The sequence below is a fragment of the Lissotriton vulgaris genome, chromosome 3_1, assembly GCF_964263255.1.
Source record: "Lissotriton vulgaris chromosome 3_1, aLisVul1.2, whole genome shotgun sequence".
NCBI lineage: Eukaryota > Metazoa > Chordata > Amphibia > Caudata > Salamandridae > Lissotriton > Lissotriton vulgaris.
Window position 1 is genome coordinate 423237775 of NC_141689.1, and position 19601 is coordinate 423257375.

Below are 19601 nucleotides of genomic sequence, written 5' to 3' on the forward strand. Positions count from 1 at the left end.
TTTAAACGTGCTGTTCGCGATCTGTAGTGGGCAATTGTCAGGGAGATGTGGCCGTGGGCCATGTAACAAATACAGTAGTTATTTCGGCTAATTTATGGTATAACCAGACGCCTTCCCATAAGCTGCACAGATGTCTAGGAGGGCCAATATGGAGCGCCTCGGCAAGGCTAGATATAACAAGACATCGTCGGCGTATAGGGACACTCGAGCTTCCCAGCTATCTGTCCATTTGAGGCCCCGTACCATTGGGTCCCATCGTATCCACGCCGCCAATGGCTCCAATACCTGAGCAAAAAGTAACGGCGACAGTGTGCTCCAAGGGAAAGTCCTTAGAGATGTGACCATTGCCAGTAACATTGGCTTGGTATACAAAAGCTTAACCCAGGAACAGAACTTTGGTCCAAATCCTAAATGCTGCAACACTGCGAAGAGAAAGGGCCATTTGACCATGTCAAACGCTATATGGGCATCTAGTGACCGCACCACTGCCGGTTCCTGCACGTAATTAGCACCCGCCAGAACACCTTGTAATCTCCTCCGGTTAAGAGCCGTGTTCCTGCCTCGCATAAAGCCCGATTGATCTGGATGTATAAGTTTTGATTAATGCGGCGTGAGCCGATTTGCCAGCAGCTTTGCAAGGATTTTAGCCTCTGTATTTAGTAACCAGATGGGCCGATAGGAGGTACATCGATCCGCAGGTTTCCTGGGTTTCAGATACGCCACAATGGTGGATGTTCGTTGGTCCAGCGGTAGTTCGCCCACTCTTAGACTATCAGCGTATATATTTAGTAAATAGGGCGCTATGGAGTCCGCCGTCCTCTTATAAAGTTCGACCGGTATACCATTCGGCCGGCTTTACCTGATTGTAGCACCCCTATAGCTGCCCTTAGCTCATCTACAGTAAGATAATCTTCCAGCTCTAGCGCCTCCACTGGGGTTGTCTTAGGTATGTCAAGGTGTCGCGCATATGACAGTTGCCACCGGCCCCCCCTCCGTGAAAATCTGTGCAATCCACCTTTCGCTCTTTTCACGCCTATCCAACCATGCCAATAACTTCCCGGCCTTATCAGCTATGTCATACACTTTATGGTGAGTGGCCTCTAGTTGCTGTCATGTTAATTCTGTGAGGCGTCCCTTATGTTGTTGCTGCTTAAGGCGCAAGTTATGGGCAGTAATAGGAGTTGGGTCACTAGCGTGTTTGGCCTCTGCTGTTTGCAGTTCAGACTCTAGAGTCCTCAGTTCCTGTTGCCCTTCCCGTTTATGTGCTGTGATGGAAGCAATGGCCTGTCCCCTAAGAACTGTTGTGAACGCCTCCTATAGTGTGGTTGCAGAGGCAACAGACCCTACGTTGTCTTGGAAGTAGTGGCGTGTTAACTTTTTGAGTGCCCTCCTGATCTTGGTAACTTGCAGATAGCCCTGGCGTATCTGATAAATACGTCTCCCTTTTTGTTGAGAAGTGTAGCGGAGCAGCAGTGGGGAATGATCCGAGATACCCCGGGGCCTAATTTCTATATCCTCTATATTTTTAAGGCTACCCAGCGAACCTAGAAAATAATCTATTCTTGTTAGACTATTATGGACACTTGAGTGATATGTGTAATAACGTTCTTTGGGTGGTGTTTCCTCCATATATCCATAAGACCCATCGCTTCTGTGAAGCTCTCCAATCGCGATATTCCGGTAGTTCTCGCTTTCAGAGGAAATCTATCTAAGGATTCATTCATAATAGTGTTAAAGTCCCCGCCAATAAGTAGTTCCCCCTCCAGCAATCAGAGTAGAAACACACTGAGCTCCAGGAGAGTCACTGCATGCAACGCTGGCTGGATGTAAACCGATACTATATTTAGGGGCCGTCCCTCCCACTGTGTAACAATGGCAGCAAATCTCCCTGACCCATCCATTTTGACATCTGATATCATTAGGAATTGCTTCTTAATCAATGTACCCACCCCCCTGGATCCAGACGTGAAATCGGAGTGTACCACCATTTTATATCCCCATCTGTCCATCGCTTTCCTGGAAGTACCTGTAAGATGTCTCTTGCAGTAATACCACTGCTGGGCCACCCCTTTTGATACAATGCAGCACGAGGCCACGCTTTATTTTATCGCATAGGCCACATACATTCCATGTGAGGAGGGATAGAGTTGGTATCGTGTGGGGGAGGACCTGCTGTCGACTGAGCCTTTAGTGTGTCACCCTTTTTCATACTCAAGGGACCCGGTGGTGCTAGGGCCCTTTCATGGTGTGGAACTTGTGTGCCTTATCGTGCTTGCCATGACTGCTGAACTAATTATGTACATACCTGTGATAGAAACATCATAGAAGAGAAGTGTGGCTCAATGGTTAGAGCTGCAGACCCTGATGCAGAGGTTTAGCCCGGGACCAGGGTTCAATTCCCGCCTCGGCGGGTCGTGGGCTCAATTTCCGCGGACCTGATAATTCTCGCCTCGGTGCCTATTCTAATCATGGGTCCCACTCTGCAACTCTGGGCAATAGCTTGCTTAATCTCCACAACGGCCCCACCAAACGCTAGGGGGCCTGGCTTCACCTTCGGGGTGCCCAGGAGTGGGCACTTCACAGGGAAAAGCCAGGAAGGGTTCCACAGCGGTATGCGTACAAGCGCCGGAGATACCCCTTCGGGGGTCGATTCGGGCGCTATACAAATACTATTACATTTACATACCACATATCCAGTAACAATACCCTCCCTCTTGCCCCCCTCCCTGCCATGCGGGCCCAAAACTGCCCGCCACCCCAACTCAGCAGAGTGCCTGGAACCCCATCCCGTAACTTTAATTGCATGTGTGGGAGCGGGAAGTCCGAGGAAGTCCTTATCTTCCCCTTGCCCCAGAGTTCCAAACAAACAATTTAGTCGTCCCGGTCGTAGTGCCGAGGTGGGCCAAAACTTACATCAGTGTACACCTCCATATATGGAGGAGGTGAGCCTCAGAAGAGCTCATTCTCCTGCCTCCTTCTGTGCTTGTTCATCTTCCCCTCCATCTTGCTCAACGGCCTCTGAATCTCCTTCTCTCACCAGACGCCGTCGTCTCCTCTGCGCTTTTCCGGGCCTCTATGCTGTTCGCCACTTTTCCAGCCAGTCATTAGCCTCCTCCGGCGTGTCGAAAAACCAGGTTTTTCTATCAACAACTACTCTGAGCTTTACCGGGAAGAGCATGAAGTATGGTAGTTAACGGGCCCTCAGTGCCTTCTTGACCTCGAAGAAATTCCTGTGGCCTGCCGAAACTGCTGCTGTTTGTCCGGGAAGAATGAGACTACAGAGTTTTGCACTCGGATGGGCGGTGCCACCTTGGCCGTTTGAAGAATGGAGTCTCTGTCACGAAAATTGAATATACGAGCCAGCACCGGACGTGGGGGGGCTCCAGGCTTTGGCCCGGCACCCTATGTGCCCGTTCCACCGAAAAGAAGGCCGAGAGTCCTTTAGGCTGCAAGTGTGATTTTATGAGGTCTTCAATGTAGAGGTCCATAGCGGTGCCCCCTTCCGACTCCGAAACCCCCGTAATTCGAACATTATTACAACGGGAGCGCCCTTCCTGGTCGTCCAGTTTCGCCGCCATACGCTTGTTATCCGCCTCCAACTACGTCACCTTCTTGATCAGGAGCGTGGAGTATTTGGAGAGAGCCGTCGTCACCTGTTCTACCTCTGCAACTCTGGAAGACATTTTCGGAAAATCCGCTCTTAGGAACGTAACATATGTTGAGATGGAACCCACCGTAGTTTGCACTTTATGGAGGGCCGCCATGATATCTTGTAGTGTCACCTTAGGGCCATCATCTTCTTCTTTGTCTTTTTCAGCCTGCCCTTTACGTTCTGGTAACGGAGGGAAGTCTTTAGTGTATGCAAATATATCCAACTTACCTTGCTGGTTCGTGAGGGACCCCTTGCCACTCATTGTCTGTTATGCTATAGCGCCCGTCCTTCTGCTCAAGATATACGATAATTGCGTTGGGGGCCTCCAAGCGGCAGTACTGAAGAGATCTCACGCCCGACACTGCATGTTATTATTTTGTGTTGCACTGTCCGTCGTCACACCACGGACAGAGGGGAGCAAGGGGCTCACAGGATAGCTGTAATAGTATTCTTGCGCCGAATATACCTCTCCCAGTTGGATCTACTCCTCTGTTTTCCCTAGCCGGGCTCCAGCTTGCTGCCACCCTGTATCCTCGTGGCCTCCAAACACTGGTCACTCAGCCTGGGGGCTAGCTTGATAGGTCCTTAATTACACCGCCAATCGCAGTGTTTCTCAGCCCCTTGCCCCTTACTGCACCTGGACAGTGTCCGCCGGCTCCCCCACCGGGTACTTCAATAAGAGGGCCCTCTGCCCAGCCCAGGCCAATTAGGTAGATGCTGTACGTCACTTGAGCAACAGCTCCACGTGTGCGCCTGCCACTGCGGTGCTTTCACTGTTCTGGCCCCCACCGCCGTATCCTATCGGCTGTGTCGTGGCGGCTTAGCTTTTGTGTGCAATCAGCCTGGACTTCTCGCCCGACACGGGCCTTATTCTTCAGTGCTCCGGAGGGGAGGGGGGGGGGGGGGGGGGGAGAGAACGACTCCGATCTCCTACTGTCCCAGTCCCAGAGGCAGCAAGCGTCCCCTCCGGCACCGTTGCCCACCGATATTAGGCTCGTGAGCACTCGCCGCCACCACTCCGGTCCTTGCAGCCGGTCATGAGGCTTTTCCGCAGACCAGCCTTTCAAATTTAGTCCCCGGCTGCTGCTTAACAGGTAGGCCGCAGTCCGCCTTCTCCTGCTGCTCGCACTATTGTCCTCAATTGTGTTGCAGCGGCTTCGATTGCATGTGTAGTCCGCCCGGCCTTCTCACCCGTCACAGGCCCTGGCCCCCGATGTTCCTGGGGGGGCAGAGGGGTGGGGGGGGGACGCCAATCTCCATCCGTCTCCAGCCCCAAGGCGGCAGGCAACATCTTTATCACAGTAGCCCGCCTATTTTCTGCCCGCCGGCTCTCACTGCCTCAGTCTGGTCCTTGCAGCTGGCCGCGCGGCAATTTCGCGGGCTAGCCACCAAAATTTAGTGCCCGGCTGTTGCTCACCGGATAGGCTGCAGTCCGACTCTCCCTGTAGCTCACCCTAGCGCCATCCAATTTTCGCAGGCGCTGGATAGCTACGTTCTGCTCCATCTCAGCCATCTTATTGTAGGTTCTGGGTACAATTTTAATGACGGATTAATTAGCGGATTGCTGGGGAGACAATCTAACCCTCTGAGCCCCTTTAGGCTGCGGCCATCTTGCTCGGCTGCTCCCCACGCCCCTCTTATTTTGCATTTTTTACACTCTGGGTTAGACAGATCACGCAGAATGTTGAAGACCCATTTTGTGCTGTTAGAAGCGGTCATAATAGTGGTGGCATAGTATTCGGCATTTGCTTTCCCTATTTTACTTTTATATTCATTCATAGAGTACTTAAAACATTTTTTATCCTCTTCTGAATACGACCTTTGCCATTGGCTTTCTAGTCTTTTATGAACTTGTTTTAACTCTTTTAAGAATGTGCTATACCATGGGGTAGATGGTCGGCAACACTTTTTTAGGTTAGAGAGGGGTATTTCACCATCAACTTTGCTAAAATACCCTCTTCGAGGGCTGAGCAAGTTTCTTCTACTGACCTCTGAGTTAAAGATATTAGAAAGATTGAAAACTTGTATGTGTGTTCGCCTATTAAGTTTACACTTGGCCCTGCCATTCCTTGTTATGGCTGAGCCCGACTTGAAAAATGAGGTTCCTTTAGATTAAGGAGGAAGGCTATTAGTACATGGTCGGTCCATCACAGGGGAAAGACCTTAAACTAGGATTAGCCTGTCGGAAGAAAAGATGAGGTCGTAATCTCAGAATTTCGAAGGCATCCTGCACTCTTTTAAAAGGAGGTGATGGATCCTCTCCATCCCACATATTAAAATCTCCTAGTAGAAAGAAGTTGTAATGGGCAAGCGCCATATTGGAGATCCCCTCAATCAGAGGTTTAAGGTCAGGGTTCGGAGGACCTTGGGGTCTATAGCAAAGAACACCTGAGAACACAGAGCCCCTTACAGACTTCAAAGTAAATCCCAATAGTTCATGGCATGATATTTCTTCTAGAGCGAGCACAGAGAAGTTCCATTTCCCCTTGTAGATTATGCCCGCTCCACCCCCAATCCCTTTTAGGCATGGTTTGCGCAGAGCTTAGTAACCCATGGGGCAGGCCTTACCTAGGTCAATGTCAGTCAGGAGTGGTCCACGTTTCAGTAATAGAAAGTACATCCAGATTCTATGTATCAATTAAGAAATATATTTCTGTGGAGTAGTTCAGTAGGGACCTGAAGTTTAATAAGTCAGAGCTCAGAGTGATGGATCCAATGGTATCAGTATAGGGCGGAGGGCTGATTCCTGCCTCACTAAGGGTTAGTACCGGCGAGGACTAATGCTAGGCTTGTTTGAGACCAGTGTGGACAGAGGGTTCTCAATCGGCTTAAGAATCTGTAGCAACCTATAATGTATTTCTCATTGTCAAGTATACCACAGCCTTAATTTGGGACAGTGTCCTGGTCATTCTTGGGGTTATGCACAAGATACTGATGATCTATTGTATTCTGTAATGTTGTTTTTTTTTTAAACAATTTTTATTTATTTTTTAAGCTAAAAAAAAAAAAAAGAATCTGCAGCAACTGGCCCCTTAAATAGCAGATCCTGAGGCCAGAATTGGCAGTGCAGGACCAAACGAGCTCAAGTACAACCAGCAATATGGCTTGCGCTGTGCATGGTTGGTACATAAAAGGGCTTGCCTTAGGCACACCTTCAGCTCACAGTCGCACCAACGTTTGTCTTAGTTTTCCAAGTAGAAAGACTAGACTGGCACCCAAGATGGCGATCGGCATCTACTCGCTCTGACAGGCGAGGCATGTAACTAAAGTACAAAAACAGTACAGTACTTTAAAAGTGCAAAAAAATGTTTTTAAAGAATTCAGACCGGTTTCAAATGCCCTTAATCATTTGTGCATATGCGCTGTTTAGATGGCCCTAATGCCGTGATGAACGTTCTAGTTGAATGGACTCCCTAATGTCCGTGGTCATTCCGGGAAATATAGCATGGGGTTCAGGTGTGAGTCGGGTAGTTCTGATTGGTTATTTTTTTTATGATGCTGCTGTTCAATAAAGTCAAGACAAATACATAATCCTAGTCTTTTCAGCTGGAAATAGAAAACGGTATCTGCTGAACTCCTATGTGGAAGACTTGGTGGAATGTTGCAATGAGGAGTATAAATTGTGTGATATCGCAATATGGGAAATATACGTCATTTAATTGTAACTTTAATGCAGACATTGCCTCTGGGATTGAAATTTAGAAAATATCAACTATAGAGCTATGCTCACTATTTATTAACTTTTGTAGAAAGGTTGTACTAATAACTCATTTTATTAGTAGTCCTTGTGATTGTATGGTTCTCTCTTTAGGTAAAGCATGACGATGAAGACTTTGGATGGGGAGTGGTGGTTAATTTTTCCAAGAAATCAAATGTAAAGGTAAGATTGTGCCTGCAATCAGCCTCTGAAGTAATATAGTGTTGGACACTATCAATGTGCAGAGGATGATGATATACCTTAGTTGCCAGTAAGTTCCTAAGCTTAATTATTTTCTGTAATACATAAAGGCTTAAGGTGTTGTCAGTTATTTTACTTTTCAAATAAATTTTTCAATGTTTCAGCAAATTATCCTCACAATGGACATATTAAAAATATTCCCTTAAACTAAATATAGATCAAAAACATGGAACAACACTCCAAAACCTAATCACATATTACACTTAATGGAATCTAAAAATGAAAAAATTAAAGTCTAAGCGACGTACGTCTGAATAACATTGTCTCAGCAAAATGGAAGTGCATATACAGTTCATGTAATCATAGTTTAGATTACATTTAGATTTGTTTCAATAAATCTAACCTATAGAATTGTTGGATTGTTTACACTATCCTTCTGTTGGCTACACATTTTCTCCATCATTACATATGCCTCTGGCATATCACAAGCCAGATGCAATTTTCTTAATACATTAGTAACAGCATTGCTTAATTTATGCACAATTTGAACAGCACTTCCCACACAAATTCATTATACAGTTAAAAGGTAAGTGAATAACGTGCAAATAGATGCATAATGGCCCCACCTCACCCAAAGCAGCTTCATTAGTAGCATCTTAACATCCAGTGTATTATCTCAGTATACCCATGTCGAATATTAATTGTGCTAGTGACTCCTTCACATGTGGCCAAATTTCCCATAGGCAAGAAGCTATGGAATTAAAAATAAAATCTGAAAGAAACAGTTAAAGATTCCTTAACTCAGAATTTCCCCCAGGCGTCAGACTAGATCAGGAAAGTTTTTCGTCAGCAGTACCCCTGCGCATCGGAAGGTGGCGTCTGTGTACTCCACTTTCGTCGTCTGCGTTGTGGTCGCCGGGATGACGTTGTGGTAGCCTCATAGACGCCGCTCTTTTGCGCTGACCTCAGTTCTTTACTTTTCCTCGCCAGCAAGAGCAGGTTCGGAGAGAGCGGCACCTCCAGTCGTTTTTGACTGACTCTTTCTTAACTTTCGTCAACTTCGTTTTTTGAGTCTATCGACTCCTGGTGGATGAGGAATGCCCGGCCTCATGGCATTCGGTTCTTGTAACTGACTGTTCTGCACCACGTGTGCCTCTATTGCCTGGCGCTTTACTCATCCCCCTCCGGATTCATGCCGGCACTCTGGACACAACTCATCTGCCCTTCCCACGTCTTTGATTCATTAAGCAGTTCCTGCAGCCGTGGTTATTCTCCTTCCAGCCTTGCCATTTACTCGCCGCCTTCCCTTGACCTTGGATTTCCTCCACAAGACCTCATCTAAGCCTTGAACGCTGTTCCCGTCAAGTGTCGCATTCTAGACGAGCAAAGTCCATCCCCTAGACTCTTGCTCCCCATAGGGACCTCAGAGCACATTTCAAGAATTATGTAACCATCGTCCTGATGATGACCTTTAGTTATACAGTTTGAAACGTCGTTGAGTCCACTAAGCCAATTCGCGGCAATCAAAGGGTCTTTTTACAAACAATGAAATTGTACCGGTCTAATGTAAATACTATTGTTTGACCCCCTCTGTGTATTGTTTCTGCGCCGCCTCATGTTGTTTCATAATCACTTGTGTCACTGCGCCGTGTACTCACTGCAACACTTCCAGTGCACGCTTGGTACCACAATTTAGTTGTAAATTTGTGCTTCTATATGCAAATAACAACCTGTTCGAGGCATATGGGCTGCAGATGGTACATTATGAATAGATCGCCATCGCCATCTGGTGTTGGGCTCGGATGATTGCACTTTGTTTTTCTCTTGGAGAGTCTTTTGTCTCTTGGTGACTCCTCCCTTAGTTGGTAGTGCGCATGGGCATCGGCTCCATCCTTATTGTTTTTTTCCGCCATCGGGTTCGGATGAAGATCGAGACGCTCCAGATCAACTTCAGAAGAAAGTGATTTTCGGCGCGTATTCCCTTTCCAATTCGACGGTATTGTTATTCGAACGCGTTCATTTCCATTCCGACGCGTTACAAATTCAAAATAGAAGAGAAAAACTTGGATCTACGTCGAAGAACAGGAGGCCTTTCTCGACGCAGTCAAGCCCGGAGTCCATGGAAAGGACTCCATTCAAAAAATGTCCAACGTGTGGTGCTAAGTTCCCACACAAGGACCTACACGAGGTGTGCAACCTCTGTCTATCGCCTGAACACGAATCCAGGGACTGCGAAGCCTGCGCAGCATTCTCCTCCAAGCTAACGATTAGAAATCGTCGAGCTCGAAGACACGAGGTTTCCAGAATGCAGGCGGAGACGAACAAATCGAGGAAGAAGAGGACCAGTCGGGGTCGGAAGGGGACCAGTCGGAGGTTGAAGAACTCATCGAGCAACAAACCGTGAGTGACGACGTCCCCTTACCGAAAAACCGACCCCGTGCGGTAACGACCCCGCCCTCGGGCCCGGTCAAACCGCTGAAAAAAGTTTCCGACGCCCCGCCCTCGGGCCCGGCAACGAAACCGAAACTGAAACCGAAACACTCGGACTCCCACCATGTCGGATCCGAGAAAAGGGCGACATAGACTTCGGCACCGAGGCTACATACAAAGGAGAGCTCGGTATCGAAACATTCCATGTCGAAACATAAATATGACTTATCGCCCAAGAGACACTCGATACCAAGAAAGTCGGAATCGAGCAAACATTCGGTGTCGAAAACAACAAGATCTGACGATCGAAAACAAAAGCACCTCTCGGAACCAGGACCCTCGGTACCGATTCAGGAGCAACAGACAGATCCCAAACAAAAGATCTTGTTTATTGATCCACAAACTGGGAAAGTGGTCACGAAGAAGAGAAAGAGTGAACAGTCAGAAGATAAACCTCTTCCTTCAAAAAAGAGAACAATGGGGACGAATATAACTCCTCCTGCTTCTCCTCGTCCTAGAGTAACACCCTCTTCTCCTATTCCTCACAATAGGCCAAATATTCCTACACCTTCCACACCAAGACCAGCTACACCTCAGTCAGATGTAGACAGTGATCTAGGGGAGGGAGAACCTCAAGGGGATGACGAAACTATCCCAGATGAGGAGGCTCCATGGGAAAATTATGATGTAGGGTCAGATGAGGACAACGACCCAGAGCTATATCCCTCAAATCCTTCACCACCTGATGATAACACAGGTTTTGTGCAGCTCATTAATAGGGCAGCAAAATATCACAAACTAGATATGCATACAGAACCTCAAATAGAGGATTTCTTGTTAGAGACTCTACCTAATGCACAGAAAACATCAGGTACTCTTCCTATGTTGAAGGGTCTTCTTACTCACACAGAGGAAATATTCGAAAACCCAGTGAGAGCCAGGGTGTTAAACCCAAGAATCGATAAAAAATACAAAGCGGCTCCAAAGGACCCAATATTTATTAGAGGGCATGTACCTCTAGACTCGCTGGTGGTCTCAAACGCTCGTAAAAGAGCAAACTCATTATCTACAGGAGAGGCTCCTCCACCAGATAAAGAGTCGAAGTTAATAGATGCATCAGGCAAAAGAGTAGCATCACAGGCAGCGAATAGCTGGCGTATAGCCAATACACAAGCACTACTCGCACGTTACGACAGGGCACATTACAATGAGTTAGAAAAACTTCTCACACATCTCCCAAAAGAACATCAGAAGAAGGCAGACCAATTAATACAGGAAGGTAAAATAATAACCAATACTTCCATTAAGTGTGCATTAGACGCAGCAGACACTGCAGCAAGGTCGATTAACACTAGTGTCATGCTAAGAAGGCACGCATGGCTTAGAATCTCAGGATTCAAACAAGAAGTACAAACAGCCCTACTGAACAAACCATTTGATCAGAAGACATTGTTTGGTTCAAGCACAGACGAGACATTAGAAAAAATGAAGAAAGATACGGAAACGGCTAAGTCAATGGGAGCATTGCAACAGCCAACACACAGAGGTTCCTTTCGTAGATCCACCTATAGAGGGGGCTCAAAGAACACAGGAACGAATCAGCAATCCACATCTTTCACACCAACATCACCCAGAGGTAATTCAAGAGGCAGTTACAGAGGTAATAACAATAAGGGAAGAGGCCGCAGAAATAATAACAACCGCAACGCCTCAACACCAAAACAGTGACTTCATAGAACTCCCCCCAGACCACATAACACCGGTCGGGGGACGTCTATCACAGTTCCTACCTGTCTGGGAAAACATCACGTCAGACAAGTGGGTGAGACAAATTATCCAACATGGTTATTGCCTAGAACTCACAGCTACCCCACCAAACATCCCCCCCCAAACAGCGTCCAATGAGTCAAGATCATCTGACATTGTTAAGAGAAGAAGTGCTAGCACTTCTACAAAAGCATGCAATAGAGAAGGTCCCAAAAGATCAACAGGGCACAGGAGTATACTCTCTATACTTCCTGATCCCCAAAAAGGACGGGTCCCTAAGACCAATATTAGACCTCAGACCTCTCAATGCTTACATAAATTCGGAGCACTTCCACATGGTCACGCTCCAACAAGTACTCCCTTTACTGAAGGAAGGGGACTTTCTTTCTACACTGGATCTAAAAGACGCTTACTTTCATATCCCAATTCACAAAGCCCACAGAAAATACCTAAGGTTTGTGTTAGAAGGACAACACTATCAGTTCAAAGTCCTTCCGTTCGGTGTCACAACAGCACCGAGAGTTTTCACAAAATGCCTAGCTGTGGTGGCAGCACACCTAAGAAGACAACAAATACACGTCTTCCCATACTTGGACGATTGGCTAATAAAGGCCAAGTCAAAGGAAGAATGTCTTCACAACACACAGAAGACAATTCAATTGCTGCACCACCTAGGGTTCATGGTGAACTACAAAAAATCACACCTGCAACCAAACCAGATTCAGCAATACCTGGGGGCTACAGTAGACACAGAAAAGGCAATAGCATACCCCAACCCAATCAGAGTACAGACAATGGTCGGGTTAATACAAAGATTTCAACCACAACACTCACTACCAGCACGAGTGTTTATGCAACTATTAGGCATGATGTCCTCCTGCATACTGCTAATACCACATGCCAGACTACAAATGCGCCCACTACAAGAGTGTCTAGCGACACAGTGGAATCAGGCTCAAGGTCAGATTACAGATCTGGTGTTGGTAAACGACCGGACGTATCGCTCTCTGAAGTGGTGGAACACAGAAAACATTTCCAAGGGACGGTCGTTCCTAGAGCCAATTCCACAAGTGATAATAACAGCGGACGCATCGCTCTCCGGATGGGGAGCGCATATGGACAGATACACAGTACAGGGGAAGTGGAGTGTGCAGCAAAAGAAACTGCACATCAACTACCTAGAACTATTAGCAATATTTCTAGCACTAAAAGCTTTCCAAATGCAAAATACAGGCAAAGCAGTCCTGATCAGAACAGACAACATGACTGCAATGTATTATATTCAAAAACAGGGGGGGGACACACTCTCTCCAACTGTCCAGACTAGCGCAGGACATATGGAGATGGGCCATTCCTCAAAAGATCTACCTGTTAGCGGAACACCTACCAGGAGTTCAAAATCAAATAGCAGACATCCTAAGCAGACAGTCAGAACAAGTACACGAATGGGAGCTGCACGACCAAATACTACAGCCATTCTTCCAAAAATGGGGGCAACCAGAGATAGATCTGTTTGCCAATCATCAGAACGCAAAATGCAAGGAATTCGCATCCAGGTACCCACACCAAAGGTCCCAGGGCAATGCACTGTGGATAAATTGGTCCAACAGATTTGCTTACGCGTTCCCTCCTCTACCACTAATTCCATTACTGGTTCGGAAACTGCAGCAACATTCAATGACAATGATACTAGTGGCACCCACGTGGGCAAGACAGCCGTGGTTCACCACGCTGCTACAACTCTCACAAGTACCACATCAAAAGCTAAGGTTATTACCCATGCATCTTACACAGAACCGTGGAGAAATAATGCACCCAGATCCCAAACAACTGAACCTAGCGATCTGGCTCCTGAGGTCATAGAGTTTGGGTATTTAGATTTACCACCAGAATGCATGGAAATCATTAAACAAGCAAGACGTCCTACCACCAGAGCATGCTATGCAGCAAAATGGAAGAGGTTTGCTATACACTGTAACAGTAAGCACATCAACCCTCTGGACGCATCCACTAAACAAATCATTTGCTATTTATTACACTTACAGCAATGTAACCTAGCATATACCTCTATCAGAGTTCATCTCGCAGCCATAGCGGCGTACCTACAAAACAGGCAACATCTGTCACTGTTTAAAGTACCAGCAATTTAAGCTTTCATGGAAGGACTCAAAAGAGTCATTCCACCAAGAAGACCACCTTCCCCAGTCTGGAATCTCAACATAGTGCTTACCAGACTAATGGGGCCACCATTTGAACCTATGCATAGGTGTGAAATACAATTCCTCACATGGAAGGTAGCCTTCCTCATAGCTATCACGTCACTTAGAAGAGTAAGTGAACTGCAGGCTTTTACGATTCAAGAACCATTTATGCAGCTACACCAAAATAAAGTGGTTCTTAGAACAAACCCAAAATTCTTACCGAAGGTTATTTCAGCATTCCACATCAATCAGTCAGTGGAATTACCGGTTTTCTTTCCAAAACCACAAACAGTAGCTGAAAGAGCCCTACATACACTGGATGTTAGAAGGGCCATATTGTACTATATAGAAAGAACACAAACTTTCAGAAAGACAAAACAGCTATTTGTTGCGTTTTCTCCCACACATAAAGGCAATCCCATCTCCAAAGCAGGCATTGCCAGATGGATTGTAAAATGCATTCAAATATGCTACTTAAAGGCAAAGAGAACATTAACTGTTCCTCCTAGAGCTCACTCTACACGTAAACTAGGAGCATCTATGGCATTTCTGGGAAACATTCCACTAGATGACATATGCAAAGCGGCTACCTGGGTTACACCGCACACCTTCACAAAACACTATTGTGTAGATGTGCACACAACACAATAAGCTAGAGTGGGACAAGCAGTATTAAAAACATTGTTTCAGACAGTTGCAACAGACACGGGCGACCACCGCTAGGGAGAGAACTGCTGTATAGTCTATTCATAATGTACCATCTGCAGCCCATATGCCTCGAACGGAATATGCTACTTACCAGTATGCATCTGTTCTTGGCATAGAGGGCTGCAGAGTGGTACATGCCCTCCCAGCCTCCCCGGAAACCTGTGTCTGTTCCAACATTATCTTATTTAGATACACTTACATGGGCACTCTTATCTGTATTCTACTATACTACTCCATCTAACCCTACTACGGCAAAACAATCTAAGGATGGAGCCGATGCCCATGCGCACTACCAACTAAGGGAGGAGTCACCAAGAGACAAAAGACTCTCCAAGAGAAAAACAAAGTGCAATCATCCGAGCCCAACACCAGATGGCGATGGCGATCTATTCATAATGTACCACTCTGCAGCCCTCTATGCCAAGAACAGATGCATACTGGTAAGTAGCATATTCCTTCCACCATACTTTGGTCTCCCTTGTTCCTTTCCTGTACTATGTGATTGATAGAATTTGATGAACAGTCCCTTGTTTGATATTCCAGTAGAGTCATTGTTATATTACTTACCCGGTCTCAGCTGGGATAACGGGTTTACGCCTGTTCCATTTTATCTACTGCCTGGAGCGCGACCGTGACCCCAAGTCGGGCTCAGACTGCCGAACCATGGCCCCAAAGTCATTGCGGGAGCGGTCCCGAAAGCTACTAGAGTCCCGGCATTTGGCTCTGTCGCTCAAGGTCCCGGTCGTTTGGGACGTCAAGGGATCGATTGCGCAGCCTAATCACTCCTCTTCCAAGTCTTCGCACTCTGAGTCAGGTAAGTCGAAGCTTAAGAAGTCGTCGAAGAAGCATTGTCGCTCTTCGACTTACCCTCAGCTGTCGGCCGACGCGACGAAGGGTGCGGGTGGTGCCCCTCTTGTGGCCCTGCAGGCCATCTTTGGGCAGCCTGACTCTGCCGGCGTGCCTTCGGGCCCCCCAGACTCTGCTTGGGTCTCTAGGCTTTCGACGCCAGCGACTTCGGCCTCGGCACCGCACGGCCCCTTGGATCCAGGCCAACCTCGTAACACCTCCACCAGCGGCGATTCCAATGGCACCACATCGACGGCCGACGCCGGCGTCTGCCCCTATGTGGACACTGAGCCGGACTGGCGTCAACCGACTCTGGATCCGGCGCCGATGGGTACTTTTGTGCCTGTGTTCCATCCTGGCCCTTTCAGCCAGATTGACAGCCAGAGGAGGGTGAGGAAGACTGGGAGGGGTCTGGTGACCCTTTAACCTACCTGTTGTATTATGATCCGGACTGGAGAGAGGAACTGGTGGATGCCATTGGTCTGGATATATCCCCAGACCTAGGCATGTTGTCTCCTCCTACCATGGCTACGACGGAGGGAGCGTCGTACACAGTGGTGTTGTGTAGGGTGGCTGAGGCTCTCCACCTCGAGCCATCTACGGTGGCAGTCAGGGCTAACCTCCTGACAGGTGTTTCAGCAGGCAGCAAGCTCTTCGAAGCCCCTGCTGCAGTTTAATGAAGCCCTAACGGACATCCTTTTGGGCACTTGGTCCAGGCCCAACACAGGGGTTCCTCTGGATAAGAGGATTGCCTGACGTGACCGCCAGGGCGACCCCACTTTCCTCTCCAAACACCCCACTACTGAGAGCTTGGTGGTCCAAGCCTCCACATGCAAAGGCGCCTTCCCTAACATTCCTGATAGGGAATCCAAAAAGCTAGACCAACTTGGGAAGATGATGTTTTCTACCATCTTGGAAATGCGGTCGGTACATTTCACATGTCTGTAGGGCCGTTGTTCCCACTCTGTGTGGGATACAGTTGCACAAGTGATTTCTCAATGCCCGGAAGAGGCCTGGGCCGTGCTCGCCCGTGCATTGCGAAGGGAGAGACATCGCGAAGTTTACCATCCGCTTCGGACTGGATACACCGACAAACTGGGTAGGATGATTTCAACGTCCGTAGCCCTTTGACGCTATGCCTGGCTGACGCCAACTGGTTTTTTAGGTCTTCCTCCCACCCCTCAGCTCTCGCTCCCCCTGGCTTCACTCCCTCTCCATGGCTCACTCGACGGATGCACATCTCTCCGCGTGCGGACCCGGCAAAACAACATCAGGAAAGCATGGCCGAGCTCGGCAGGAACTGGGGCTCACACAGTGTGGGACCCCGGGCCTCATGCCAACCAACACAAGTCACATGGGTGGGACGGGAGGGGAGCAGGGCGGGAAAGACCAGGGAACCACGGAGCCTGTGCCAGGCACCGTCACACCTCAGGACAGGCAGGCACGCGTCTCACGCGAGATGCGTGGGAGTTGGTAGGACCGTTGCCTATAGCAGTACTGAGGCGCTTCAGAGGGCTGTGCTTGCTCCCCTGCTGTGCTTGCTCCCCTGCCCCCTGACTGTGCTTGCTCCCCTGTCCCCTGACTGTGCTTGCTCTCCTGCCCCCTGACTGTGCTTGCTCTCCTGCCCCCTGACTGTGCTTGCTCTCCTGCCCCCTGACTGTGCTTGCTCTCTTGCTCCTCTGCCCCCTGACTGTGCTTGCTCTCCTGCCCCCTGACTGTGCTTGCTCTCCTGCCCCCTGGCTGTGTCTCCTCCCCTGCCCCCTGGCTGTGTTTCCTCCCCTGCCCCCTGGCTGTGTTTCCTCCCCTGCCCCCTGGCTGTGTTTCCTCCCTTGCCCCCTGGCTGTGTTTCCTCCCTTGCCCCCTGGCTGTGCTTGCTCCCCTGCCCCCTGGCTGTGCTTGCTCCCCCTGGCTGTTTCCTCCCTTGCCCCCTGGCTGTGTTTCCTCCCTTGCCCCCTGGCTGTGCTTGCTCCCCTGCCCCCTGGCTGTGCTTGCTCCCCTGCCCCCTGGCTGTGCTTGCTCCCCTGCCCCCTGGCTGTGCTTGCTCCCCTGTCCCCTGGCTGTGCTTGCTCCCCTGTCCCCTGGCTGTGCTTGCTCCCCTGCCCCCTGGCTGTGTTTGCTCCCCTGCCCCCTGGCTGTGTTTGCTCCACTGCCCCCTGGCTGTGTTTGCTCCCCTGCCCCCTGGCTGTGTTTGCTCCCCTGCCCCCTGGCTGTGTTTGCTCCCCTGCCCCCTGGCTGTGTTTGCTCCCCTGCCCCCTGGCTGTGTTTGCTCCCCTGCCCCCTGGCTGTGTTTGCTCCCCTGCCCCCTGGCTGTGTTTGCTCCCCTGCCCCCTGGCTGTGTTTGCTCCCCTGCCCCCTGGCTGTGTTTGCTCCCCTGCCCCCTGGCTGTGTTTGCTCCCCTGCCCCCTGGCTGTGTTTGCTCCCCTGCCCCCTGGCTGTGTTTGCTCCCCTGCCCCCTGGCTGTGCTTGCTCCCCTGCCCCCTGGCTGTGTTTGCTCCCCTGCCCCCTGGCTGTGTTTGCTCCCCTGCCCCCTGGCTGTGCTTGCTCCCCTGCCCCCTGGCTGTGTTTGCTCCCCTGCCCCCTGGCTGTGTTTGCTCCCCTGCCCCCTGGCTGTGTTTGCTCCCCCTGCCCCCTGGCTGTGCTTGCTTCCCCTGCCCCCTGGCTGTGCTTGCTTCCCTGCCCCCTGGCTGTGCTTGCTTCCCTGCCCCCTGGCTGTGCTTGCTTCCCTGCCCCCTGGCTGTGCTTGCTTCCCTGCCCCCTGGCTGTGCTTGCTTCCCGGCCCCCTGGCTGTGCTTGCTTCCCTGCCCACTCGCTGTGCTTGCTTCCCTGCCCACTCGCTGTGCTTGCTCTCTTGTGTGTATATATGTGGCTCTGGGTGTGTCTATGTGGCTCTGGGTGTGTGTATGTGGCTCTGGGTGTGTGTATGTGGCTCTGGGTGTGTGTATGTGGCTCTGGGTGTGTGTATGTGGCTCTGGGTGTGTGTATGTGGCTCTGGGTGTGTATGTGTGTGGCTCTGGGTGTGTGTGTGGCTCTGTGTGTGTGTGTGGCTCTGTGTGTGTGTGTGTGTGTGTGGCGCTCTGGGTGTGTGTGTGTGTGTGTGGCTCTGGGTTTGTGTGTGGGTGGCTCTATGTGTGTGGGTAGCTCTGTGTGGGTGTAAATGCAATAGGGCATGCATTTGCGAGCTATTAAGCTATTGGCATTGTAAATGGCAAAGCCATTTATTTAACGATTAAGCTATTGGCAATGTAAATGACAATGCCATTTATTTAGGATTTAAAAAAAATAAAATGGTCCTGAGCAATGCCAATAGCTCTACCTCTAATAATGTCGAGACCATTGCATTGTAAATGCTTGTCTGGGGATGTCCCCAACACCCTGATGGACATGCTGTTTGATGGCCGTCGCCTGTTCGACGACCAGGCAGAAAGTGAGTGCGCAAGAGCGCTTCAAGGACTCTCTGGCTTCGGCCTCTCCACCACATTTGCTGCATTGTCTGCTTTTTGCCCCTTTCGTGGCAACGGAAGGGGTACCCCACCACGTTCCTTTTAGGGCCACAGGCCGGCACATGCTGTTTTGCAGCGTGAATCTTTCTGGATTCACTATGCTGTGCATATTCCGCGGTCTTGTGGTTGGGTCCGGATTCGTAGTCTTTTCTTTGTTTTTTTTTTTGTAGCCCAGGTGGGCGTCGGCGTCACACCTCCTCGGGTGCATTTCCGGTGACGTCGGCATGCTTCCTGCGGAAGCTCCCACTCTTGGGCGCCATCTTCAGATTCTTTTTTCCGCGGTCGGGTCTGGATCGTTCCCGTTGGGCTCCAGACATTTTTGGAGAAAGTACAAGGAAAAGACTGAAATTGGAGAAGGAATTCACCAGAAGACTACGGAAGACTTCGTCAATCACTGACCAGCGAAGAAGGAGAAATCATCGAGAACTTCGACATCCACGCGGCCAGGGAGGCCCTGAACACTCGATGATGGACAACACGCCGTTCAAGTTCTGCCGTAACTGCCACCACAAGTACGCGCAGAAGGACCAACACCCGGTTTGCAACCTTTGCCTACCGGTAGACCACGGAAGCGAGGACTGCAACGCCTGCTCCGCCTT

At 49.4% G+C, this 19601-nt stretch overlaps 1 protein-coding gene across 1 annotated transcript in view; it reads left to right on the forward strand.

The window, feature by feature from the left end:
* The window catches only part of MTREX (Mtr4 exosome RNA helicase), a 751215-nt gene that overhangs the window by 578530 nt on the left and 153084 nt on the right, over positions 1-19601 (forward strand). The window contains exon 18 of the mRNA XM_086960637.1: positions 7464-7532. Coding sequence (XP_086816763.1) covers positions 7464-7532 — 69 coding nt within the window. The remainder of the gene's footprint in view (positions 1-7463; positions 7533-19601) is intronic.